We start from the raw sequence: 26,711 nt of genomic DNA, 5'->3' as shown, positions 1-26,711 counted from the left end.
GTCCACGATTTAACCAATACATTTCCCCAGAGAGCAGACGCCACTGCTCTTCCCATTCACCATCCCCTCTCTAGTTCCTTCGAAGAAGCATACTTCATGACCTACTTTCTAGAAAAAAAGTAATGAAAGCAACCATTCATCTTCCACTTGAAATTTTCACTTGAAAGGCATTTGCCCCGACAGAAAGGGCAAATTTAAGCCCCTGATCTATAACAATGACCCTGGAAGGTTACAGCTGAGTTTGTGTGTAACTGGGATGAGGCAATCACGAGCCTCCTTAGCTTCTGAAGGAACTCACCTCTCTGTTGTACTTGAGAACCCAAGTTTAACTGTTGGCAGGATTCTCCCACAGGCTTATCCTGATGAGCAAAAGACAAGAGCAAGTGGGATAGACAGACCTTAGCCTGAGGAGATGAGTGAGCTGGTGTACAAAACAGAAAATGTCGTTTTTATGAGCTAGGAGGTATTTTTATGGTTTGCCTTGAGTGAATAGTCTCTGATGTTGGGAGACCAGACTGGAAACAGCTGGGCTGCACTTTGGATCAGTTGCCACAGCAACTTGATACATTTGTCTCTGGTGTCATTTGATCCCTTTAAGAGCTGTATTACCTCAGCATGGATGTTTGACTTTGGGGCTTTCTGTGCAGTAAGCATGTCTGATTGTATTTCTCAGATTACTTGCAGTGTTAATTATATTCGTTTGGAAGTTTGGAGTTTAGGATTACAGAACATAGCTACCTCACAGGTGACTGGAACTCAGGATCCTATCAAGTTATCATTATAACTGTCAAACTCTAATTTCCAAGAAAAAACCACACCTGATGCTATCAGGGAAAACCATGCAGATTTCAAAGCCACCCCAAAATCTCAACTTTAGCAATATATTCCATTTTCTCACCTCAGGTAAACTTTATGAACAATGCTTTTGTAACTTAATCCCAATGTAAGTTTATGCTGGTAGTTACACTTAATTTTTTTCTTGGCCAAGTATTTTAAGCAAGAGGCACTCCATTTGGATTTTCAAAGTAAAATTGAACACACTTGTAGGATATGAAAAACAGCTTAATTTTTTTCCTTTTAAGTGTGTGAATGATTGATGTGTTGATGAGAGCCTGAGAGTGAGCCCAGCTACTGTCTTTAGGTAAAGGGCTGACTAGATTCTGTAAGTCGTTTGCCCTGACAGACATTTGTTCTCCTTTGGCCAAGTGTCTTCTTTCCCTCTTTGATGAGAAACAGTCAAGCAGCTTCATCCCGTCTCCCGGGTTCATGGCAGCTGCAGCCATAAGTCTTGATGCACAGGCATCACCATGTCTGTGTCCACTGTCACCGCACCCTTTTCTCTAAAACTCTTCATTTTTGTCTGGAGGAACAAAATCTCCTAAGAGTTCAGCAGAGAAAGAGAAATGTAATGTCATTAGAATTTATGTTGGATGGTTTTGAGAACTGCAGAAAATAATTTCATTGTTGTCTAGAGTTACATGGCTCCTGCTGGGCAGACAGTTTTCTGAGCATCACCATTATACGGCAGCATAACTGTGGCTTCCTGATGGCATTTGGTGCGGAGATGGACCACTGTTTCCTGTCTTTCCCTCTCTGTTTCTCCCTTCCCACTCCATTTCATACAAATAAAAGGAAACAAGGTTAGCAGTGAATAAAAGAACCACTAACAATAAACACTGCTGTTAATGTTCCTTTGCAGACGTCAAGGAATTCGAATTTTCTGTAATTCTGAAATTCACCGTGTGTAATTAGTATAGTTTTTCCAGTGCATGCCCAACTTTCTCATGAGATGGTCTAATGTGAATCACATGAAAAATGTGGCCAAGCATTGTAAGTGCTTTTAACATTTGTATTTCTCATTCTCTGTGGGTAAGTCTGTAAATCTAGGGTTAGCCTAATAGGATTGGAAGGGGGCAGTGAGGAGCCAGTGAGGGTTGGAAAACAACCCTCCTTTGGGGAAATTTGGCATGGCCTTAGTGACAGAGTAATGATTTCCTGTAACTTGGAGGATGTTTCATTTCATAAAAAGCTGAGGTTTGTTGTGTGGAGAGTACAGAAACTCGTCCAGGTCATCACAGAGCACACAGGAACATCACCACCAGCAGCACTTTCAATGTCAAGGAAATCAACTTGACATTCAGCCTAAAGAATGAACAGCTACAAACTTCAGAAGTCACAAGAAACAACTTGAGGATGTAAGCCATTTCCCAGATCTGTATCTCGCTATCACAGTAGCCGAGACCTCAGTGATTCCTTTTGGGTTTATAAGAACCCTGAGTTGAGAACCAAGATTGAGCATCCTTCTTCCTGCTCTCATACTACACATTGCTAAGCTGACTCCCAAGTACTCTTTCTCAAAATGCATTTTACATAGAGTATAGAAAGCCTCCATAAAATTATAAATCCATTTGTTTATAATAAGAGAGACAAGAAAGACGTGGGTATTGGGACAAAAAAAGAATCTTTCTTAGACCATTCTTCATTGCTTTGGTCAATATTTTATATGTGATTCATGCTTTTAAAAAATCACTATTGAAAGAATTGGGGTGGCACACAGAAAAACACAGCTGCATGCAAGCTAACTTTTTCTAAGTCATGTATTTTTTTCCTGGGACTACTATTTACTTGAGTTTGGGTTCAAGACATAGGAAAAGAAACAGTATATAATATCATGATCTACCTAGTTTTTATGAATCCTCTACTCAGAGATTCATGGAATGTTACTGAATGGCACAGTTTCCTTCCCAGAACTTCTGGAAACACCTATGGACAAGCATTTTCTTAGTCCTGTTATAGTAGAAATGTTAATGAACAGAAAAGAATGCAAAACCTATATATCTAATATTTGGTGAACAGACTGTCAAGAGCCACTGAGTTCTCAGTCACAGTGCAGTTTGCAATTCTTTTCAATAATTGATAATTGCTTTCCTATCACTCCCGTTCATATTCAGTTTTGACATTCCAAGAAGCTATACTGAATGTGTCTCACTAATAGAATAAGAGTAGTATGTTAAGGGTTAACCCACCTGCATATCTAATGACCACCCATGAAAAAGGGATCTTCATTAGCTTCAGCTTAACACCAAACACCAGCCGCTGAAAATAGGATGTATCTTAAGGTTTCATTGTAGGGACAGAACAGTGAAAGTAAAGGTTGCTAATAAGATAGCTTTCCTGATCACAACGGAAAGTGCATGTGGGACCCTGAAAAACACTCAGAGGAGATACTTTAAAGTCTAACAAATATCGTACCTTACTGTCCGTTTTAAGATTTATAGCCTTTCCTACGTAACTCTGGAGCCTTAAGTATGTTTTCTCCAGTTCTGCTCTCTACAACTTTATCATGAAAGCACAATGGGTTTTGTAAGGAGCTTTTGCTGCAGCTATTAAATGATCATGTGATTTTTGTATTTAAGTCAATTTATATAGTATTATATTTACTGACTTACATATATTTAACCAGCCTTGAGTTTCTGGGATCAAGGCAACTTGATCTTGATATGTGCCTGTATTATTTTTGCTAGCATTTTATTGAGGATTTTTATATCTATATTCATTTGGAATATTAGTCTGTAGATTTGTTGTTATTGTTGTATCTTTTTTATGACAGATTTAAGAAGTGTTGATTGTAGTTCTTTGAAAGTCTGATAGAATTCTGCTGTGAATTCATCTGGGCCTTCATTTCGTCAGAAGGCTTTTCATTAGTGTTTGCTCTCCTTTGTTACAGATCTGTTTAGGTTGCTGATCTCTTCGTGGCTTAACTTCATTAGTTAGAATGAAGCAAGAAATTCGTCCATTTCTCTTAGAGTTTCTAAATTATTCTAGGACAGGTTTTTAACTATTCCCTTATAATATTCTGAATTTCTTTGGTGTCTATTGTAATGTTTTTCCTATTGGTTTCTGATTGGGTTAGTTTGGATCATTTCTTTCTTTCTTTTGGTTAGCTGGGCCAAGGGTCTGTCCATTTTGTTTATAGTCTCCAAGAACTGGCCCTGAGACTCCTTGCTTCTTTCAATTGTTCTGTTTGCTTTATTTCATTAATTTCTGCTATGGTTTTTATTATTGCCTCTTGCAATGGGCTGGGCTTGGATTTCCTTTTCATCATCAAGTCATTATTTGTCCTCTTTCTGATTTTCATTATTGGCGCTTAGACCTTTAAACTTCCCTCGTCTGACTGCTTCTAATGTGTCAGGGGTGCAGTGTTGGGTTTTCATTTTTATTTTGTTCCAAGAACACTTTGGCTTTTTGTTTGTTTGTTTGTTTGTTTCTCCTTTGACTCATCATTCAGTAATGAGCTGTTTATCCCCATAAGCTTATATACTTACTAGAATTCTGTTTGCTGTTGATTTTAATTTTATTTGCATAATATTCAGATATGATACATGGAATTATTTTGATTTTGTGTATTTATTAAGGCTAGTTTTGTCTAACATGAGGTCAGTTTTAGAAAACTTTCCATGTACTGCTGAGTATGAAGAGAATTTTAATTCTTTGGCATTTGGGTGAAATATTCTATAGATATCAGTTGGTCCATCTGATGTAAGTTGTCACTTAATTCTGAGATTTCGCTTAAGCTTTTGTCTAGATGACCTATCTATTGGAGCAAGTAGGGTGGTGAATTCCCCTCCTACTCTAGGGTTTATGTTAACCCATGTCTTTAATTCCATGAGTACACTTTTTAAGACATAGAGTTGCCAGAGTTTGGTGCCTGTATGCTTAGTATTGTGATAATTTCTTGATACCCTGATTAGAATGAAGGCTTGTCTTTATCTCTCCTGATTAGTTTGAAGGCTCTTTTGACGGATACTAGGATGTCAGTGCCTGCTTGTTTCCTGATCTGATTGATTTGGGATATTCTTTTCATCCGTTCACTTTAAGGTGCTGCATATCTTTAAACATAAGATAGATTTCTAATAGACAACAGAAAGATAGATTCTGTTTCGTAATACATTCAGCTAGCTTGTTTTTGTTGTTGGTTTGTTAATATTTAAATGTGTTGATTGCAGTTAATTTTTTGGTCTTTTTCTGTGTCTTCATAGTCATTCATTATATTTCATTATTTATAGTTTCCTTTGTTTACTCTGTATATAGAACTTGCTCATATCCTACTATTTGATAAGCCACCATCATATCTCACCAGTTATACCTTTAAAAGAGGTCCAGATTCCAAACAGTTTAAACCATTTCCACCCTACAATCAAAATTCAATCTTGGAGAAGTGCTACCCTGCTGCTGATTCCAATTCTGACTCATGTTTCTAAAAGCTGAGAACACCAACTGACTCACCCTGGGCTGTGAGAGTGAGAACTCATACTGGCATGCATTGCAGTGTTACTTGGTTCAGCTTTGTTTGTAACAACAGACTTTAACTAAAGGGTTTTGGTAATAGAGGATTTGCTAAATAAATCCATAGTATATTCATGTAATAGAATGCTAATGTAATTTCACAAGATAGGAAGAACTTGTGTACTAATTCAATCAGAGGTGGGACTAGTCACAGAGTGTCACAAGTGTCTGCTTGCATGTGTATTTAAAATCACCAAAATACAAAAACTGCCAACATTTCTTGCATTAAAAGGGAGAAATGAGATCACAAAGCGAGAGGTAGAAGGGAAACTTCTCACCATATACGCTTTTCCTTTATTTTGAGCCATGTGAATCTATTAGCTCTCTGCAAACTAAAATTAAATGGGGATTTGGAAACCCTGAAACCATGGTTTGCTCTTCTAAACTAGGATCCTGTGTGACGTCACTGCCACCATGTCTTTTGTTTCCCTTCCTTTGAAGGATAGGATCCTTTCCATTACCCTCAGTGCCTTTCCTGCATCTCATCCTGTGCTACTGACTTTTGTTCCAGTGTGTTCTGTGCCAGACAGAATCACACAACCTGGCAGGAGGGCTGTGTCTTGGAGAGAGGAGGCCGAGGAATTCAAGCTGGGGGTCCTGAGATAAGCCCAGCCTCTAGTGCCAGTCCATTTGGCTCTTAACTTACAGTTTAGCTTTCTCATCTGGAAAGGACTGAAGAGCAGACCCTCATTTGGGGAAGTTCTAAGGATCAGTGAAACTATGCATGGAAAGGTGCCTACAAAGCACAGTGGATCCCATCCGCACAGGAGAGAGAGAGGGGTTATTTGGGAAGAATATTCGGGGTGTCTGATGGCACAACCCAAGAGTAGCGTTGTTAAGAACTCTTTGGCTATAACACCATTCACTATAAGGAAGCACAAAGTGGCAATGTCTTCAGGCTCCCTTTACCAAGGGCTTTGCTGTGACCAAGGGGGTCTATGGTACTTGCTAACATCTGCCTTTTGAATGGTGGTGGACTAGAAGTAGAAGTAGAGCTTAGAGTTTTTTCTTTAGAAGTATGTGAAGGAAACTTTGGAATGCGCTTTATAACAAGTCAACAAGTTTATCTCAGAGTCTGCAATGCCTGGAGACGAGAAGGCCCTCGAAATCCTATAGCTCTTCCAGTTCTAAGATAGAAAAAAACACAAGTGTGAAAAGAAATACCAGGTATCGGCTTTATCCCCTTCCTGTCATTACACTCAGAGAGTAAATGTGCAGTGAGAAACTGTCAAGAACCCCTCCAGGATCACCCCCTTCCTACTCAAAGCCATGACTATCATCCCACCCACCAAACTGCAGCATGCTCATCCGGCACAGCATGGCCTGTCTTCATTCAGTTACCCAAGGCCCCACTTGCTAACTGAGATGGCTTCAGTAATGATCCTGCTACATTTTAACTGAATGAAAACTGATGTTCCTGCTCTTAGCTTCATCAGCTCCGTGAGGTCCAGTCCCATGCAGCCTCCCAGAGAGGACCACACGAACACTCTTGGCATGTGTTGTCCATCCACCTTTCTACCTTCACACATGGACCTTTTTTCCCAAATAGTTTCTACCTATTTTGGCCAGCATGTTTTTGCTTATTTTTGTTGTTTTAAAAAGTTCTTGTATGTACATTGTCTCAAAGAGAATTTATTATTGACTCTTTTCCTGAGCAGAAAGGATAATTTAACTACATAAATACTGTTACAGGAGCCTTAATAAAATAAAATATAAAAACTGGAAGCAGAATTATATATATATTTTATACCTATCCACCATTTACAATAAGCTTCATGCTATTTTTGTTCCCCTTGTGATATTCCATGTGAAACAGAACATTTAAATATAAACATGAAGCACACTTGGTTCCCAGCTTAGCCAAATTATTTTCCCAGACATACAACTGAATAATTTCTAATTGCATGCTCCTAGCACACACTGCAATATTTTTACTATGTACATGAGAACCCATAAACCATATAGTATTGCTTGCATGCTTGAAATATCATGTAAGTCACATAACTTTAATTTATCTAACAGCACATGAATATGGAGAGGTTACATATATGCTCATTTTGTTTTGTGGTTTGTTTTTATTTTTTTAAGTTGGCATACAAAGTAATGGGTTTCAGTATGGCATTTCCATACTGCCTACTTCCCACTGGCCTCCCAGCTGCCCTCCTGTGTTCTGTCTGAATGTCCTCCTGTTGGGTCACTTCCTGCGACCTCTGACCTCAGATTACCTGTACTCCCTGTCCCCTTCCCTCCAACAAGATCTCCTTTTTCTCATCTCTTCTCATGTCTGTCTTTCTGTTTGCATCACACACACACACACACACACACACACACAATTACAAATGCATGCATACAAATTAAGATCTAGGAACCCTATAGAAGGGAAAACATGCAGTATTGGCTTTTTTTGCTCACTGGTAAATATCATGGTTTCGTTTTCTTTATAACGTATATATTCTGTGTATCTTTGCTCCATTCATCAAGCTGGCTCTATTTCTTGGCTATTATAAATCGTACAGCAGTAACACAAAGTACCTCCATGGCAGAACTCAGGGTCTTCCCACTGGACGTCTAGGAGCGGGGAAACTGAGTTGTGTGCTTGTTCTCCTTTTAATTCTTGGAAGACCCTCTGAAGTGGTTTCTTTTTTTTCTTTTTTTTATTAGGTATTTTTCTCATTCATTTACATTTCCAATGCTATTCCAAAAGTTCCCCATACTCCCCCCCCCCCACTCCCCTACCCATCCACTCCCACTTCTTGGCCCTGGCGTTCCCCTGTACTGGGGTATATAAAGTTTGCAAGACCAATGGGCCTCTCTTTCCACTGATGGCCGACTAGGCCATCTTCTGATACATATGCAGCTAGAGACAAGAGCTCCGGGGTACTGGTTAGTTCATATTGTTGTTCCACCTATAGGGTTGCAGTTCCCTTTAGCTCCTTGGGTACTTTCTCTAGTTCCTCCATTGGGGGCCCTGTGATCCATCCAATAGCTGACTGTGAGCATCCACTTCTGTGTTTGCTAGAACATAATCTCACAAGAGACAGCTATATCAGGGTCCTTTCAGCAAAATCTTGCTAGTGTATGCAATGGTGTCAGCGTTTGGAGGCTGATTATGGGATGGATCCCTGGATAAGGCAGTCTCTAGAAGGTCCATCCTTTTGCCTCAGCTCCAAACTTTGTCTTTGTAACTCCTTCCATGGGTGTTTTGTTCCCAATTCTAAGAAGGGGCAAAGTGTCCACACTTTGGTCTTCGTTCTTCTTGAGCATCTGAAGTGGTTTCAATAGTGACTTTATACTTCTCAACAACAAACAGATTCCTCTTTCCCTATATCCGCCTCAGCCTGTTTTGTCCTTTGTTTCCTTGGCGTTAGCCATTCCTACTATGGTGATATAGAATCTCAAAGCAATTTTTATTGGCTTTTCTTAATGGCTAAGAGGACTTTTAAAGATATTTATTGGTCATTTCTTGATTCAAGAATTGCAACTCAGTTCTTCAGTCTATTGACTGGAGGGTGTTTTCAGGGGAAGGTCATGTTAGTTTTGGTAGTTATTGTTTATTTAGTCTGTGTGTGCTGTGTGCCATGTCTGTGGGGCCAGGTGGAGTGTGCTCCTCAGTCTCTCACCACTTTATCTTTGGAGACAAGATTTCTCCCTGACCCAGGAGCTTACCAAATTACCACGACACACTTACGGCACGCCTCAGGTCTTACACGCGTTCTCGACCGGCCAGGAAAGACGCAGCAAACCAGAATCTTCTGCGGCAAAACTTTATTGCTTACATCTTCAGGAGCAAGAGTGCAAGAGCGCAAGAGCGCAAGAGCGCAAGAGCTTTATTGCTTACATCTTTAGGAGCAAGAAGCAAGAGAGAGAATGGCGAAACCCCGTCCCTTTTTAAGGAGAATTATTCTCCGCCTAGGACGTATTACTCCCTGATTGGCTGCAGCCCATCGGCCGAGTTGTCGTCACGGGGAAGGCAGAGCACATGGGGTGGAAAACTACCCTTGGCACATGCGCAGATTATTTGTTTACCACTTAGAACACAGGATGTCAGCGCCATCTTGTAACAGCGAATGTGAGGGCGGCTCCCCACACTCAGGGACCTTCCCGTTACTTCCTCCACCACCTGATATTACAAGCATGTACTACTACACCCAGCCTGGCTGTGGGGTGCTGGGGATTCAAATTCAGGCCCTCAGGCTGGCAAAGTAAGTTCCCTAGCAGTGGTTTCTATCTCAGCCTCATGTAGGTCTTTGCATTCAGCAGATTAAACCCCTCTCCACTTGCTCTGGCAATTATTTCCTTTATTGTGAAGAATCTTTTTACTTTTATGTAATCTGACTAGTTAGTGCCTAGAGTTACTTCCTTTTCTGAAAGTTTTAGCACATGCTTTCATTTTAAGGTATTTTTTTACACTTGTCTAGCCAATTTACCTTTACATTAAAGTTCTTGATCCGTTTTGAATTGATATTTTGCTCAGAGTGAGTGATAAGTTTCTAATTTTATTCTTCTGCAAGTAAATATCCAGTTTTTGTTGAGGAGGTTGTCTTTTTCTCTAATGTATATTTTGGCATCTTTGTCAAAATGTATGTGTCTATAACTGTATGTGTTTACTGTTAGGTCTTCTGTGTGCTTTTTCATTTGTCTGCATGTCTGTGTTTGCACCAGAACCATGTTGTCTATCACTATGGTTCTAAAGTATAATTTGAGTTCAGATATTCTGATAGCTTTGACATTATTCTTTTTGCTTAGAATTATTTTTACCTATTCAAGATCTTGTGGCTTTCTGTAAAATTTTGTTTTTTAGTGTAAAGAATGTCATTGAAATTTTAATGGGGATTGCATTGTATCTATAGACTAGTTTTGGTGTTATATCCATTAAAAAAGTAAAAAAAAAAAAAAACATTAATTATTCCAATCCATGAACATGAAAGTTCTATCCATCTTCTAGTGTCTTCTCCAATTTCTTTTCAAGTTCCATGGTAGACGCTGTCTTCTTCAACCAGAGATCAATTAGTTACATCTGTAACAGCTGCACCACTATTAGCTAGCAGGTTGGTATTATAATATGCAGGACCCAGCACAAGGAAATGATTACATTTCATTGTGTATATACATCACAATTTCAAGAATAAAGAGACTTTTTAAATATACTGTGTGGGTGGTAAGTTCTGACATTTTAGCTCTGCCATTTCTCCTACTGATGCCCTACTGTTAAGTTTACCAAAAAGGTAATGATAATAACTTATGGCCCTTTCTGGAATTGTTTTTTGTTTGTTTGTTTCCTTGGGGTTTTGGGTTGGTTGGGTTTTTTTTGTTTTTTGTTTTTGTTTTGTTTGGTTTGGTTTGGTTTGGTTTGGTTTGATTGCTAGGAGTTATTGAGCATTGTTAGATGGTCTAAAGGGTGCCATCAGGAAGTGTTTCTATTTATACATTTATACATTTTTGTTTAATTTCCTAAAGAGCAGGAGAATGAGAACTGGAGGAAATGGGGGAAGAAGTGGGGACAGAGACAGAAAGAAGAAAGATTTTCAAGTTTCTAGGAGCTTGTAATTTATTTTGTCATTCTGTATAAATATTTACTTTTGAGCCCAATTTTGTATTTTGTACATTTGATCTCATTGCAAAGATGGCCCCACAATCAGTTTTCAGACATAAAACACCTGGATGCATTCCTGTCCCCAAGCTCAGTGCCATTGCCTGCTGTAACTCTGTGAATCCCTAGAGGCCTCTTCAGAGCCCACTCCCATGGCTGAAGTATGCAGGATTTTCCCACCCTTTCCTTTCCCAGCTTCCTGCAAACTCTCCCCAGCAGTGCTGGGATCAAGGTCCAGCTGTTTGAGCCTCTGCCAAGATAGTGTCCCTCCACAGACAATTCTGGATACATGGGGGAAATACTACACTTCAGACTCAGGATCCAAAATCTGCAAGGAGTTAACTGAGGGGGACAGATGAGGCGTATGGAGCTTAGCTTGAGACATGGTAGTCTCAGATCCACATCCTTGGCTCACCGTGGGTTAAATCATACAGTCACTCATTTTGTTGAGTATATCTTCGTGTATCCTTTGTGTGCTCGAGCGAGGTCCATAACCCCCAATCTTGCGTGTACCAATTTGCTATGTTTTTCATAGTTACAAACTCTTTCAAATTAACTGTAATATTTTAGTCTGTTGGGTAACTCATGCATGGAATTACTCAAACAAGTTTAAGAATGCTTAAAAAAGCATTTAGATTGCCTAGAATAGTATTCACTTCATTCAAGCTTTCTGCCCTAAGTAATTTTAAACACAAGATAGGAAGTTCGATGCACTGCATGGAAGATGAAGAATGGCCCTGCCTCAGAAACAAACCCTAGAGCAAGCGCAAAGAGCAGCAGCCCAGCAGGAGCCGGAGTGAGGCCCTCAGAGCAGGGGCAAGCGCGGGTTATACAGCTCCATGGAGTCTCCAATCAGCTTTCTCCGCTGTTGGCCTTCGAGGTGTCAGGCTAGGTTTTACAAGTCGACAGGGTTGTTTTAATGATTTTTTTAAGCTCCCCCCCCCCTCCTCAATCCCCTTTGGAGGGGAAAGCTTCAGTTTTATGGAATTACCTGCTCAGTTAGCTGGCTGGGTGTTAAATTCTGAGTAGACTGCCCCTCCTTTTTGAAAGCATCCAGGGGGGGGGGGGTTGGGGGGGTGGGGAGGCGCCGGAAATTCCTGAGCATTGGGAAGCCAGCCCTAATGCAATTACCTGAAATAAAAGAAGGGGTCAGATAATAAGGGGCAAAGGCTTTTCCTCTTAAAGTAAAGGGCCAGGTAAACAAAACCAGCTGCCCCTGGGGCCAACAAACTCTCATTAAATGTTTTAAGAAGCTAATGGGCATAAGTAGCTAATTGTAGCACAATCCTAAAATCCTGAATCTTGAGGCTTTGGGAAGGAGATAGGTGGAAAGACTGGTGCTGCGGCTGGGTGGCAGGGTATTCATACATGGTCAAGATAGAGTAAAAATCACAATGGGATGCTTTGACCACTGTCTGTGAGATGACTTGGGTGTCTTAGTTGGGACAAACCTAAATGTAAATGTTAGTACAACAGGATCTAGAATAGATTTTACTTTAGTATATTGTAAAAAATTTCCAGTACATTGACTATGAAAAATTCTGGAAGTATATTTATCAAAATGTGAACAGTGATTCTAAGTGTCCTTTTAAGTGAGTGCTCATTTTATTCTTCTATTTTGTTTGTGCTTATTTTTTTAATCTGCATTTATTTCTCTTTTAATAAGAGCAAGGCAGTGCTTTAAAAAATAAAATGAAGTATATCATATAGCAAATAAAAAAATTTTATAAATGCACAAGAACATTGGTGACTAAATTAATGAGAGGATACTTCTGCTTTGATTACTCAGCCTTCCTGCCGTGCTTGGTGTGGTTGGCCAATCTAGAGTGACAGTAGCTGCCATCAAGCAAGACAGACTACTGATCATGCCCAAATGTTTCAAATGTTACAGTAGTTATGAAAAGGTTATTTCAACATTTCCTTCCTGATGTCACCCATCAACTGAGTTCATTTCTTTGTGTGACCTTAGCAAAGTTAGGGTTTATAAGAGCTCAGAGGAGAGCTAAGATTTACTTAACAATGTTTAGGGGATTCTAAAATCACACTGTTGGGATTAGATAAAGCTTCCCAGAGTTTCTCTAACTAAAGACTTTCTTTGCTTTCACACCACCAGTTTCTTTCTGTTTTATTTATCTGTCTCAGAATCCTCTGCAGCCGTTACTAAACTAATTATCTCTTGTAGAAACTGGTGGGAAGCTAAGAATCACCATTATCTTCTGAGGACAAAGGACAGCAAAGAAGAAATTTGCCCCAAATCACTGGAAACATTAGTAGCCACTTAGCCTGGCTTTTACTAGTATTTGTTCGCAATGAGTATCATGGGAGTTGACCTGTAGTTATATATGTAAGAAGTAAATGAATAATTAAGTAAGCAATTTATTATCACTAAATGGAGGGCACAGGCTGCTTCACTTTCTTTATACCTGTATCTGTGTATTATATTGGGCCCATAATTATGGCACTATGGAACCACGGTATTATTGGAACCAAAGCCCTCTCTGTAAGCAGAGCTTTCTCTAATAGGCTGAGGTAGGAGGCCTGTTTGTGAGTTGAAGCCAACTTGTGATGCATAGTCAATTGTTCCAAGCTAAACTTGATTAGAGTGAGTTCCTGTCTAAATGAACTGGTTTTATCCAGCTCACTCTCTTGTAAACGGATCCCCTTTTACTCTCTTCAGTAACATCCCAAATTTCAGTGACCACAGTTCCTATTTAATAGTTTAATACAAAAATGAATTGAAGTTGCAAGTGAAAATTGCTGAAATTCTCAGTCTAACTTAAATTAGACTCAGACTGGTATTGTTAGAAAGATGCTGTTTTGTTTAGGGCAGGGACAGGGCCTCTTTGTTGGGTCAAAGGTACAGACAATGCCCAGAGCCACATTTGAGAAGCACTTTAAAGGGTGTCTGGCATCTCTGGGACCTTCCCTTACTTGCAGCAACTTCATCTATAACCATTGCTTCAGCCAGGACTCATAAGCTGAAGAAGAGCCCCGTGTCAGCACTGCCCATCTCCATTTTCCTGCCCCTGAGTACCTGGTATAGAGTTCCTTCTTGACGTTCTGCAGGTTTGATCTATCAAACTGAATCCTCCCTCGCCCTTGGCAAGCTGTGGCCCAACTCTAATGCCTAAATGTCCTCAGCATAATGTTCTCCAGCGCAGCCTCTCTCTTGGGCTAATGCTCAGCCTTCAGTCCATGCCTTGGTGTCACCTCTAAGGACAAGTGCTTCATCCCAGCCTTTCACTCGCACTTCTCTCTTCCCTTGTGAGCCAGATCACTTCTTAACCCGCACCATCAAGGTAAATTGTATCCCAGTTTCTCTGCTTGTGGCTCTTCCTGCTCCAACTCAGTATTCAGGAGTAGCCAAGGAAAACCCGAGAATAATTAAATTCAGCTTGTTAGGTTAAAAATGGGGTCAATAGTGGCTGTAGAAGGCTTGAGTTAGAGTTTCTATTGGAGTCCTTCCTCTGCTGAGTGAAGGAAGCCTGTACTCCTTCTGGGTCCAGAAACTAGAGCCTCAGTCTGAGCAAACAGTACTGTGGAGCTCATGTCCTTCTGTCCCACTGCAGGGCACCCAGAGTCTGTCTTTACTGCTGTGAGCCTCCTTCAAACCTCACGGCGGGTGGGTGTGTTCTCTTCTGGAGAGAGGCTCCCCCTGCAACCCCAAACCACAGCCTTTCCCTTAAGTTTCTTCTACCTTGGGCCTTTAAGTAACCTGACAGAGTGTATTTGGTTATTGGATACCTTTTATGTGCTAGACGGGCTCTGTGGCCAGTATTTTTCTTTATTTGTTCACTGTAGCAACCTCATAAAAATATTACAAGCTTGAATTCTTACTATTTTCATTTTTATTTATATTGTATAATTGTGTGTATGAGAGAGAAAGACAGTCAGACTCGGATACACACAGAGATGGAGGGAGAGAGAGTGAGAGAGAAGAATGGGAGGGAGGACACACACATGTGGAAGTCAGAGGTCGGTTCCATAGGTCAGATTCAGATCTTCAGATTTTTATGCATAGTACCTTTGGCCCACTGAGCCATCTTGCTGGCTCCAGGCATGAATTTTTACACCCATCTTATTGAAAGAGAAATCCAAGTATATTGTGGTTCTGTGTCCAGGTGTCATTGCACATGGGGATGGATTGACAAAGCAGAGTCTGCAGTGGGTGGGGCCTGGCAGTGAGTGGGACAGGGGCAGAGAAGGCCATCTCTGAGGATTTTAGTGTTGCAGATTTTTTTAAAACGGCACTCTGTGAAACAGCTCTCTTAGATGATCTTCAGTGATACAGCTTGGGCATTTACATTTTATTCAGGGTTGACAAGGGCTATCTATATACGAGCCTTGGAGAGTGGGAAGGGGTTTTCAGGGTGAAGGTAAGTCATTGGCTGGAGTTAACATACTGGAAATGCCTCATTTGCATCGAGAGACATTCCAGGAGTCCCAGTGCTTGCTGAGTGGATTCTTATGTGGAGAGAGGAAATTGAACTTGTAGATTTGTCAAGGACTATGTGACCTTGTTCAAGTAGAGGATGTGGGGGTCAGGCTCCTCAGACAAGGTCAGGCAGAGAAGAGGAAGCCTGCTGGAAAAGGGAGTCTTCCATCTTGCACAGAGCTCAGAGCAGCTATCGGGACATGGTAGAATGTGACCTTAAATAGCAGGATTTCCCAAAAATATGTGTGTATGAAAATTGTATAATTAAACCCATTCATTTTTATGCCAACTTGGAAAAGGGGGTAGGGGTCTGATATCACCTGGGTAGTAAGTAGTGAAACATATTGAACTATGGCTTTTAATGCTAAGGTCTATGTAACTTGAAAAAAGGGAATAAAAGAAAAGGGGAAAAGAATGGCCTGAGCTACATAGTGAGTTCCAGGCTAGCCTATATTACAAAATGAGCCTTTGTCTTAAAAACAAACATGCAAACAAAAGCTAGATAACGATAGATGGGCAGGTAGGTTAGTAGATAGATGATTGATAGATGGATGGATGGATGGATGGATGGATGGATGGATGGATGGATGGGTAGATGGATAGATGGATGACAAAAATTGAATATGCTAAAACTGAGGTCTGTATGGATTAGGAAAACATGAGATTCCATCAGTAGCCAACACCAAATCATGAATCTATACTCAGATGCCTCTAAAAGCACATCTTTTTTTAACATATTTAAACATTGGGTTCTTTGGAAATGTCTTATGGTGGTGAGAGATGCCAACAGGAGGCTGAGTAAGACCTGCCCCCATCCCTTACTTCTATCAGAGCACCTGTTTATAATAAAGGATTTTAAACCCGAGCATCCAATCCGACATGTGTTGGCATGGAGGTTTAACATTAAGAATTTTCATATAGGTCTGTGTGTTCTAATTAATAGATATTTTATTTCAAATGAAAGAAAATCTATCATTAGTTATTAACCAATAAGCTTTTAGTAGATTAGGCTAGGCATCTGAGAATCGTAAGCATTTAAAAATTTATTTAGTTCAGATTTTGCAGTGGAAGGCGAGGGTAGATTCGAGGTACTGAAGGAAACCTAACCTGAAGCCACTGTCTGCTCAGGAAGGAGGGCCACATAAAATGGGATGGGCCTGTTTTTGCCAAATGTTCACAACATAGTGTCAGTGCAACTTGATGATTCCCTTAAGCTTCTAATGAAAACCAGACTGAAAGCAAATCAAAGGAGCCACAGCCATTTAGTTCAGGAGAGCGCTTTGGGCTAATCTGTGGGTTTCAGTGTTCCTGCATTCACTCATTCATTCATCCCAGTGATGGAGGGGAACTCGGCTACAGTGAGTTACCAGGGAAGCAGGCTTTCTGGACACACTTGAGACTCTTACCGCACTGCATCAGAATTTTGCAGAATCTCTCTTCTTATTTAAAGTGGAAACCTAGCAACTGTTTGGGTATTCCTTTGAAACTCTCCCATGCTTATATTGCTTTAAGGTAAAGATAGAGGCAGCCTTGAGATTGAAAGCTAAGTCGCTTTACCAAGGAAAAAAGACGTTTTTCTCTATTGACCAGTTTAGATTATGGGTTTTCTGTCATTTCCCAGAAAGCAGGAAATGGGATTTTACCTAAGCAAGTCTGAAAAAAGTCACAACAGCTGACAAATGGAAATGAGAAGATACAAAGTATATTATGTGCTTTGCAAGTATCAACAGTCAAAACTATCAGGGCCAATCTTGCCTCAAGGAACAGAGACTTGTGCTAAGAGAAGTGTACTTCTAGTCCCCTGTTCAAGATTGTATCTGACTCTTTATTTTATTTCTATTCCAGTTGCTACATTGATGGCCGGGTGGTCAAGGTGATGGACTTCCTGAAAACTCGTCTGTTAGATACACTCTCTGACCAGATTAGGAAAATTCAGAAAGTGAGTAAAATTACCTGCGAGTTGGTGTGTTTGGAACAAAGACAAGGAGAAGGTCACAGAGTCTCAGCTGGAATTTAGTGCTGTGAGAACCAGGGTAGGAAAAGTGTCCCGCTGGGCATGACCAGCATCACCCTCTTTCAGTGGTGATTGTGGATCATGGTTTTTCACAGTTAGAAGGATTTGTGTTTGTCACATCAAGATCTAGAGCCGTTCTAACTGATGATGTCAAGTTGTGTGTAGCTCTTGCGCACTGTTGATGGAAATAGAAGTAGTGTAATCATGGGGAATAGCTCAGAAGTGTTTCAAAACCCAGAAATAGAGCTGTACATGGCCCAGGCATCCAAAGGAAACAGTTATCATATCAAAGAGCTACTTGCACTCCCATGCCTCCTACAGTGTTGTTGAAAATAACTGAGTTTCAGAAGCAACCAAGGTGTCTGTCAATGGACAAATAAAGAAACAGCATACCAATCACTATGCATCAAAGAATGAAACCCTGTCATTCTCAGAAAAATGATTGGAGCTGGAGGTCATGATGTTGACTAGAATAAGCCAGACTGAGAAGACAAATACTGTGTGTTCCCTATGCAAGAGGTAAAATAATTCATGCAAACTAGAAAATAGCAGACACTAGAAGAGGAGAGAGGGAAAAATAGCAAATTTGGATAACAGGTACCATAATAACACAGTGAGGTGGTGGAAGTATGTTCATATCTCCAGCATGATAAGGTAACTGTTCATAGTAAGATAGTTTATCAGTAACTAGAAGAGAGTTCAGAGGCTCTAAATGTAAAGAAATAATGAGGACATGAAAATCTTCATTATATAACTGAAATAGTACACAGTATCCTATAAATATGTACAATTATTATAAATTAATTAAAACAAAAAGTACAATTCAAAGAATTAAAAACTCCACATGGGAATCATATTAAAGGTTTGTTTCAAAAAACAGATTTTTTTTTCTCTTCATACTTCCAACTTTGCCCTACTTGTAAAATCAAGTAAAACTCTTATTTTTATTTAGAGGGTTTCTTTATTTTACTGAAAAAATATTTTAGCAGTTAATTCTAAGTAGTTTAGTGAAGAAATGGCAAGTTAGCTTGTTTTCTTTTCCTGGGGGCTTACGTGGAGGGCTGGTTAAGGAGACCCTCGTCGCTCACGCTCATTGATGCGCTGGGTTTGAGAGCAAATGACTTTGGTCCATATCCATGCAATGGCTGAATTCTGTAAAAAAGGAAGAGGAAGCTAAATCATGTGAATGAATGAATGAATGAATGAATGAATGGTTCATGTTCAAAACTACCTCTGAAAGAAACTTCTCTTTGAAGCCATCATAGAGAAGCACCATTGAGAACGAAAGAGGAGGTCTGAGCATCCTTATCCTCTCGCCCTAATGTCATATCCAAACACCACACCCTCCGAGTTCAGGCATTCTTGGAGAGCGTTCGAGCCTGAGAATACTCAAAACTTCTGGATTTCTGCATCCCAGTGTAATCACTTTGGGACCAGGTACACTGGCCAGAACCTTTCTCTCTCACTGACTTCTATTAGGCAAGAAGATCTAAATGATCTGAAATATTTCTCCCAGTCTGTTTGACAACAGTTAAGGGGAAGTATTACTGGCACCAGGCAAAGTGCCAAATCCTGGAGACACAAAATAGAATAAAATGTGGCCTCAGGGAATTCAGTCTGAGTTTTACTATCTGGATAGGTTTGAACGTGTTGCCTGTGCAGAAGACAACACCTAATGCTGCCGTGGTGCTGCATGCCTGCAGCCTAGCCCCTGGGAGGCTGAGGCAAGAGGAGCAGGAGCTGGAAGCCAACTCCGATGATGAGACCCTGCCTCAACAACAAACAGAAATCACCCTACGGAGTACTGCAATTCTTCTAGACTCACTCTGCTAATTAAAGTGTTGCTCCCTAGAAGGACCCTAGAAGGAATTTTCTTTTACTCATTTACTTTTAAGTTATTCTCTCACTCTATAAATATGTAGATATTTATGCTTCAGAGTGCCTTCTAAGTGCTTTTATTGCAACAATATGAAAAATCCTCAAGTCCCTTTGTTTTGGGCTCTTTTAGCTTTGAACCTGATTAAAGAATTGTTGTTAGTAGCATTGTGCCAAGAGAAACAGTCCTAACTGTATGCATCTTATTACTTAAGTATAGCAGGTGAGTCGAAGGTAAAAGAAGGGCGAAGGAATTCTCTCTCCCTCTCACCCTCTACCACTGCATAGTCCTTGACCATCACAGAACTTCCAAAAGCTAAAGAAGGAGCAAAGTTTACTTCTTGTTTTATATAGGGTCCCAGAAATATAATGAAAGGGGAAAGTTGAGATTCAAACCTTTTAAAATGTACCTGTTGCCCTTAAAGTGGTCTCCCACTTCAGGAAGGAACCTTGGAAACCCCAAGAGAGATGACCTATAAGTAAAAGCCTCCTGGATCAGGCCTTTTGGCCATCACAAACATAACATGCCCAGCGGTCCTTTCAGTTCATGGTCCTTGTTCCCGGTTCTCTGTGGCTGTGCAACCAATCGCTCCAAAGCAGCATTTATTAAGTGATGGGACATATAAGTTGGAATTTGCACAGAGCTCAGTCAGGATGGTTTGCCTGCTCCATGGTGACTGAAACTGTTAGCTGGAAGAGTTTATGGCTGGGTGCATCAGAATTGTCATGCAGGATTGTTAGAAGCATTTTCACTCTGCTAGTGTTGGTGAGAACAGCTGCCAGCTTTCAACTTAGGTGGGGCTGAGAACCAGGATATCTAAGACTTTATTTTTTTACCTATAAAGTGAAGATGCTAAAAATTCTACATTCTCCTCTCTTTAAGGAAATTAAGGCGGCTACACACAGAGGTTGTATTAATTCATATGAGCACCAGTCATTATTACTGTTATATTGTTAGTTATTATAGTTACTTTAATAATTTTTGTGACTAGAAATGTTCCATAATACCTTTATTCTTCATTCGTTCTTTGCCTTTTTTTCTTGTTCCCCTTACTTTGAACCCTGGAGAATATAATAGGTGATATTTTTGGCACCTGAAAGGCAATGACTCAATTGCTAAAAGCAGCTGTGGTTTCCAAATTTGGACTGCCATTTAGAGAAGAAGTCCGTTTTCTCAGCAGTCAGTGAATTATCATGCTAGATGAAAATCTATATGATACTTTTGGAAATCAGTGAAATGTCTGGACACCCCCACCTTTGGATGAGCTATGTACCCCTTTCCATTAGAACAAGGATAATCATCTCAGTATTGGGAGATGAGTCATAGGGAAGAGTTGAGAATCTCACAATGCAGAGACAGGTCAAATGGGAAATGTGAGAGACATTTAGGACACAGCGCAGATGGTATAGTGTGGAGAGCTGGGCTGACTCCAAAACAGTGACATAAGAACCAAGAAGAACCACTTTGGCTCAAGTCATTTGGACTCTGTGATTTGTGTCTTCATCTCCTAGAGGAATCAGAGGAGGAAATAACACTTTTTATATTATTTTCAGCAATTCAATAAGCACAGGAAAGAGTTGGTGAAATCCCAGTCAGGAGGAAAGCATTTCCAAAAGTATTGTCCATATGATTGCACTTTGAATATTAAATAAACTACAGTTGGCTTCCTGGGTATTTGAAAAGTTAATTTCTTCCTCCTTCCTCTCTATACTTTCTCCATTCATTTATCAACTGGCCATTTGTAGTACTTTCCAGACTTCTGAGAACACAATAGTAAGCAAAGCTAACATGATGTCAGTCCTCTATGCAAAGCAGTCGATGAAGCATGTTGGTAGTAACAGGCAGTGATGGTTCCAATAGCGTGTAATGAGAACCCACGTGGCATTTACCTACCTTATAGTATAAAGGGGGAGAAGCCATGGGAAGTCTTCCTGAGCAAGTAGCACCTAAAGGAAAGGGTCCCTCGGATGCAGGCTTTCTTAGGCTACTATTAGGGGCCATTGGTAGATGTGTGAGGGTAAGAGAATGGCTAGTGTGGTCCTTAAAAAGACTTCCCTCATTTTTATTAAGTAATTCAGATAAAAATGCCAAACATCACATGAAGCATAGGCATCTGTAAAAAGCCACCTGCTACATTCTCTGTGTCTCTTTCTGTCTCTCTGTCTCTCTCTGTGTCTCTCCTCTGTCTCTCTCTGTCTCTCTCTGTCTCTCTGTGTGTCTTTCTCTCTCTCTCTCTCTCTCTCTCTCTCTCTCTTGCTTTCTCACTCTCTTGCTCTGTCTGTCTGTCTTTCTGCCTCTGTCTCCTCTCCCTCCCTCCCCATTCTCACAGTGTCTTTCCTATAAGTTACAGCTACCTAGGAGAGGAAAATATTGTGAGCGTTTTCCTCAAGGAAGAAGAATGGTGGATTTGCATGTAGCCTACAGCGTCTGGAGGCAGTTGTCAAAGAAGAGGGGGATGTAACTAGAAGACAAGGAAGCCATGATGATTGTGCAACATAACCAACATCAGAGAGTTAAGTCTAATAAGGCATGTAGCACTCTCAGAGGCAATAAAGACTGGGAATGCTTGGTTTGGGCCACATAGGTTTACGGAAGGTTCTGGGAGATGTGTAGGCCGCAATGAATGCCACACTTAACATCCTTTATTCTATTGCTTATGTTATTGAATAATGGTCAACTCTTTGAAGTCTCAATAAATACAATGATATTATGCTGCCTTTACTATATCTTAGACGTTAGGCTATGGAAGTAGGGTAGAAATATAATCCCAGTAAATTAATAAACATATGAGAAAGAAACTTTGGTTCTCAGCGAACCTTCTGGTTTGTCAGTCTGTCCACTTACATGAGCTTTTTAACATATCCAAAAATAGTTAATTTTGGGAATTACAAAATAACTGGAAGTATGATTAAATAGGGAAATAATAATGTTATTCTTCTCTAGGGAGATAAAGTAGAAAATAAAAATATCAATAGATTAAGAATGGTACTTATTGAGGGAAAGAATAAAAGTAAAAAGGAAGGACATGACTGTCCTGTGTTTCAGCACCAGAAGAATGGGCAGGGGACTATACATGACTGCTCCCATGTGGTGGAGGAGGAAGTTTATTGTAAATAAAAAGGAGAGCATAGCCAGAGGCAGAGACATCTGAAAGAATCCTGAGTGGACAGGACCAGACTGAGCTGGCCCATGTGAGGAGAAATACGACAGGAGAGCCAAACCAAGAAGCCAGGAGGGTGGCAAATAGATGAAAGGGGCAGGTAACCAAAATGGCTGAGTTATATAGAGAAGGGCAACTGGGGCAAGTGTATGCCAGCCACTAGCTGTGTCAGGTAGAGATTGAGGAATGCTGGGAGAACCTGGGAGCCAGGTCCACCTGGATATATTAATGAACACCTCAGCTGTTTGCTCCAGGTTTGAGACCAAACAAATATACAAACAAATACATACAAACAAACAAACAAAGAGGAAGAACAACAGACCACAGTGTGTATGAAATCATTTGCTCCTTTAGCAGTACTGAACCCCTTCTTTGCTGGCCCAGTGTGTATCACTTGGCTGATACTCAGTAACTGTTGAAAGGAAGGAAACACAATGTATGTGGGACGAATGACCAAGAAGTAAGGTCTTAGCTCCTTCACAGTTGTACATGTGCTGTTCACACTGAAAGTTTAGTCTGTGCCTGACATCACAGTGTGGTCTGACACGACACAAACGAATGTAGAGACCCCTGTGAATTGTGTTGACATACAGGTGTAACCGAAGAGCTTCCTCCATGTGGGTAGAGGTGAGGGACAGTACTTTTTGACCCCAAATAATGTTGCAGTCTGTTTGTAAATGCCAGACATTCCATTTTAGAAAATAATATTTTGTTTTATTTTATTTTACTTTAGAAATATGATGTGAAATGTTAACCTGGCAACATGTCAACTACTCTGGTTGAACTCCACACTAAGATATTAGTGTCAAAGTGTAGATATCAGTGGAGAGGAGCAGGGAAACAAGCCAAGAAAGCAGACCAAAGGGAGAATACACTGAGGACCATAAATATATTGTGTACTGCATTAATGACTTGGGATAATATCTATGGGTGATCCAAATTTTATGGGGCATAAGTCTTATACAATGGGGACCTTTTTAAGAGAAAGAAAACAGAGCCACTAAGGGGTTCACAGGTTAGTATCTCTAAACTTTACAGAGTAGCTCTGCTTTCTCTCGCTTAAAAAGATCAACACACATAGTCAGCCATTTTGAGCATACAAAGAAAACAAGGAAGAACATTCCAGAAACTCAACACAATGATAAGTGATAGTGAAGACTGAATGGAAAGCAGTTACTGGCTGCTTACCCAAGCCTTCCTTTCCCCAGCCTTTTCTCTGACTAACCAATATTTCAGGCTCCTAGATGCTTTGCCCACTCAAATGCCAGACTCCACCAACCTTGGTAATGGTGGAAATGTTACTTTTGTTAAGGACAAGCACTAGAGCCAAGCCTCTTCCTGCCATGATGAAATGATGTAAGGTCTCCTCCAGGTGCCCCTCCCACTCATGACCTCTTTTGTTCCAAATTGCCATCTGTACACAGAACTGTTTCTGAAGCCACCCACAGGTGCCACGTTCTTCTGAGTCGCCACTCCTTTCCCTGTCCTCTGTCAACAATGGGTATGGAGCAGAAGACATAAACGCCTAATACAGAAAGGCCTTGTCTAGTGACCATTGCTTGTCGAACACCATGAAAGTTTTAAAGCTCTCATCCAACCCTTACCTTCAGGGCAGTCACCCCAGATTATCAACTAATTGTGGGGTCACACAGGTATTCCCTCACCAAGAACACGACTATTCTTCTTTGAAAGCACTTCTAATCTTGGGTGGCTAGAAAGAAATTTTACATAGGTTATGAAATAAATCAATACTAGATGCCGAATACAGACCGTGCAGTGGCCAAGCATGGGTTTTGCAGGGAAGTGAGTCTGAGTTTGAACTTTCATTTTGCTACTTAGGCAAGCTTTATGACCTTGAGCAAGTTACAGCAGAATAAGAATGTATGAATGGCTTTTGTAAACAAAAGGTAATAGATTTTGTAAGATAATTATATATTTTCATAATTTTGTACTTTTGAAATCAGAGTGTTTTTCACAAGCATTAACAATTAAAACTTGCCTGCAGTTTACCCCTTTGCTCCTACCTGCTGTGAAGTTGATGGTGTGGTCTATAAATATCCCTGTCCAAAAATCATATAATGGCAAGAATGAAAACCTTGGCTTTCTTCTGGTCAGTCTCTTTCTGGCTAGCTCCTCCTATGATAACCTCTGGTGCCTTGTATGAAGGGCAAAAGCTAGGTTCCCTTAGGTCATGCTTTCCCATTTGTACAGACAGAGCCAAGTGGATCACACAGGCTCATTTACTTGGAGCTCATAGAACTTAAGCTACCTCATTTTCACAGACATCAAGCAGTAGAGTTGAGTTAGAATATAACAGGACCCTAACTGGAACGGCGAGTCCACGGTGCTTGTCTTTGCTAGCTGGAGCTCCTTAGTTGACTTTACATCAATGAAACATCATCATTTGCTGACCGAATATCTAGTATATATATTTAATAAAGTCACTGTCAGGAAGTTCATGGGGCATGAAAAAAAAGAGAGAAAATACAAAGTTACATTTATGTGCAGTAAGATAAGATCATCGATAATGTCAAAGAACTTTGGAGCTTGGACAAATGAAGAAAACTTTCTGAAGAGTTGAGGAATATTCTATAGAGAAAATAACGTTTGAAATAATTCTTGAGAAAGCTAACAAAGGCAATGGGGAGGGGCAGATGGAAGCAAGTAAACAACCAAAGTATCAGACACCCTTTAAAGTAGTAAGGTTATCCTGCATGGGCCTTAAGGGAAAGGACTGGAGGATGGGCGACTAAGCTCTGCTTCAGTAAAGTAGCAAATACCACCTTAGTAAAGTCATCAGTGTTCTCACTGGTGCTCAGTGGTCACTGAGTTCAGTAACATCAAATACAAGTTACTTGCTGTTCATCTCTCTGGCAATCAAACAGACCCTCAGTAAACAAACAGGAAAGAAAGGAAAACGGTTGCTCCCTACAGCTAGCAATGCAACAAGAAACCAATGAAGGTTCTAAAACTGGGCAGGGGTTCCACAGCTAACAAAGGCAGCAGGATGAAGGATGGTCTAGAAAAGAAAGAGAAAGACAGGGAGATCAAGAAAGAAATTGTGAGGTCAAACCTCAGGAAGGAAGAGAGAGGAAGGAAAAACGGATCAAGATTATTTCCCTCCTAAAACAAAAGAGCAACAATATTGAGAATTCACCTTGACCACTCAAAAATACAAGTGGAGTAGAGACTGCTGATGCTCGAGGAAGAGATATAGGTAAGGCTTAAGGGGCTTCCCGGGCACCAGCGAGATGCCACCATGGGTAATGGTGCTTGCCATCAAAACTGACAACCTGAGTTCAGCCCCCTAGAACCCACATGGTGGGAAGGAGAGAACTGACACCCTCAAATAGTCCTCTGACCTCCATGTGCACACCGTGCACACATACACACACAATATGTAAAGATTATTAGATTGTGTTTGAAAAAAGCAAGAAGAAGAGACTTCCTAAAAGGAATCCTTTGTGGCCAGCTCTGTAGGAGACTTGTTTGGTTACTTGGAGAGCATCTGCTCTTCTGAAGTTCTGGGGAAGGTTGACTCCCAAATACATGAGATCCTGGAATTAATGGGCTCCAGCTTCTTTGGGAGGCCGGGCCTCCTGCCAGGGCTGATTAGCCCAGCTGGCCTGTCCACTGTTCCTGTTTTATTGCTTCCTTTCTCATTAAGGAAGGTGTTGCTTTGGATAACCATAAACAACATGTCTGTTGCAACAATGCTACCATCCCTTGCACAGCTAGTGCCTGAAGCCAGGTCTTCTCGAGTCTTCTCAGACGCAGATTCCAGCTTTAGAGACAGATTATCAAGGAACTACAGGAAGAGAAAGACAAGGTTTGAAAAAAATGCACCCCATAAATGGTTATGTTCCTATTTTACTTAAAAAAAAATCAAAAACATTTTCCCTAAGTGTGCTCTCCCTTTCTCTCTCTCCCTCTCCACACCACATCTTTTCTACTCCATCTTCCTGCCTCAGAGAATCTCCCCAAACACACCAAACATTTTCATGCAGTTCTTGCCTCTGACATGTGAGAGAAGGAATCTGAAAAGGTTTACCCCTCATAACTCTCCGCCTCTAGAAGGAAGTAGGGAATTGTGAGCAGCCAATGGACACTTAATGAAATTTTCTTTGGGTGCCTCAAAGCTCTCTTGACCACATGGGCCACGGAGCTGAAGTCTATCTGGGAACCAAACAGCTGGAAGGAGCTAAAGCAGCCCGCTTCCTCCTCTAGCCACTCGGGCCCTCAGCCCATTCTCTCCTCTTCCCCAGTGTATCCTTCGCACAACCTTCACTG

General features: G+C 40.7%; 1 protein-coding gene across 5 annotated transcripts in view; it reads left to right on the top strand.

Annotated features, from left to right (window-relative positions):
* Hpse2 (heparanase 2) overlaps nucleotides 1–26,711 on the top strand; it is a 601,936-nt gene that overhangs the window by 439,606 nt on the left and 135,619 nt on the right. For 4 of the 5 annotated variants that reach the window (XM_006527214.4, XM_011247295.1, NM_001081257.2 and 1 more), the window contains one exon: nucleotides 17,217–17,310. In XM_006527214.4, the coding sequence (XP_006527277.1) occupies nucleotides 17,217–17,310 (94 nt within the window). Of the gene's footprint in view, nucleotides 1–17,216; nucleotides 17,311–26,711 lie in introns of those variants that run through there. The other variant, XM_011247296.3, reaches the window with a different exon arrangement.

Source organism: Mus musculus, chromosome 19 (assembly GCF_000001635.26).
Source record: "Mus musculus strain C57BL/6J chromosome 19, GRCm38.p6 C57BL/6J".
NCBI lineage: Eukaryota > Metazoa > Chordata > Mammalia > Rodentia > Muridae > Mus > Mus musculus.
Note: the sequence above shows the minus strand (reverse complement) of the source record. Positions and strands in the feature narration are given on the sequence as shown.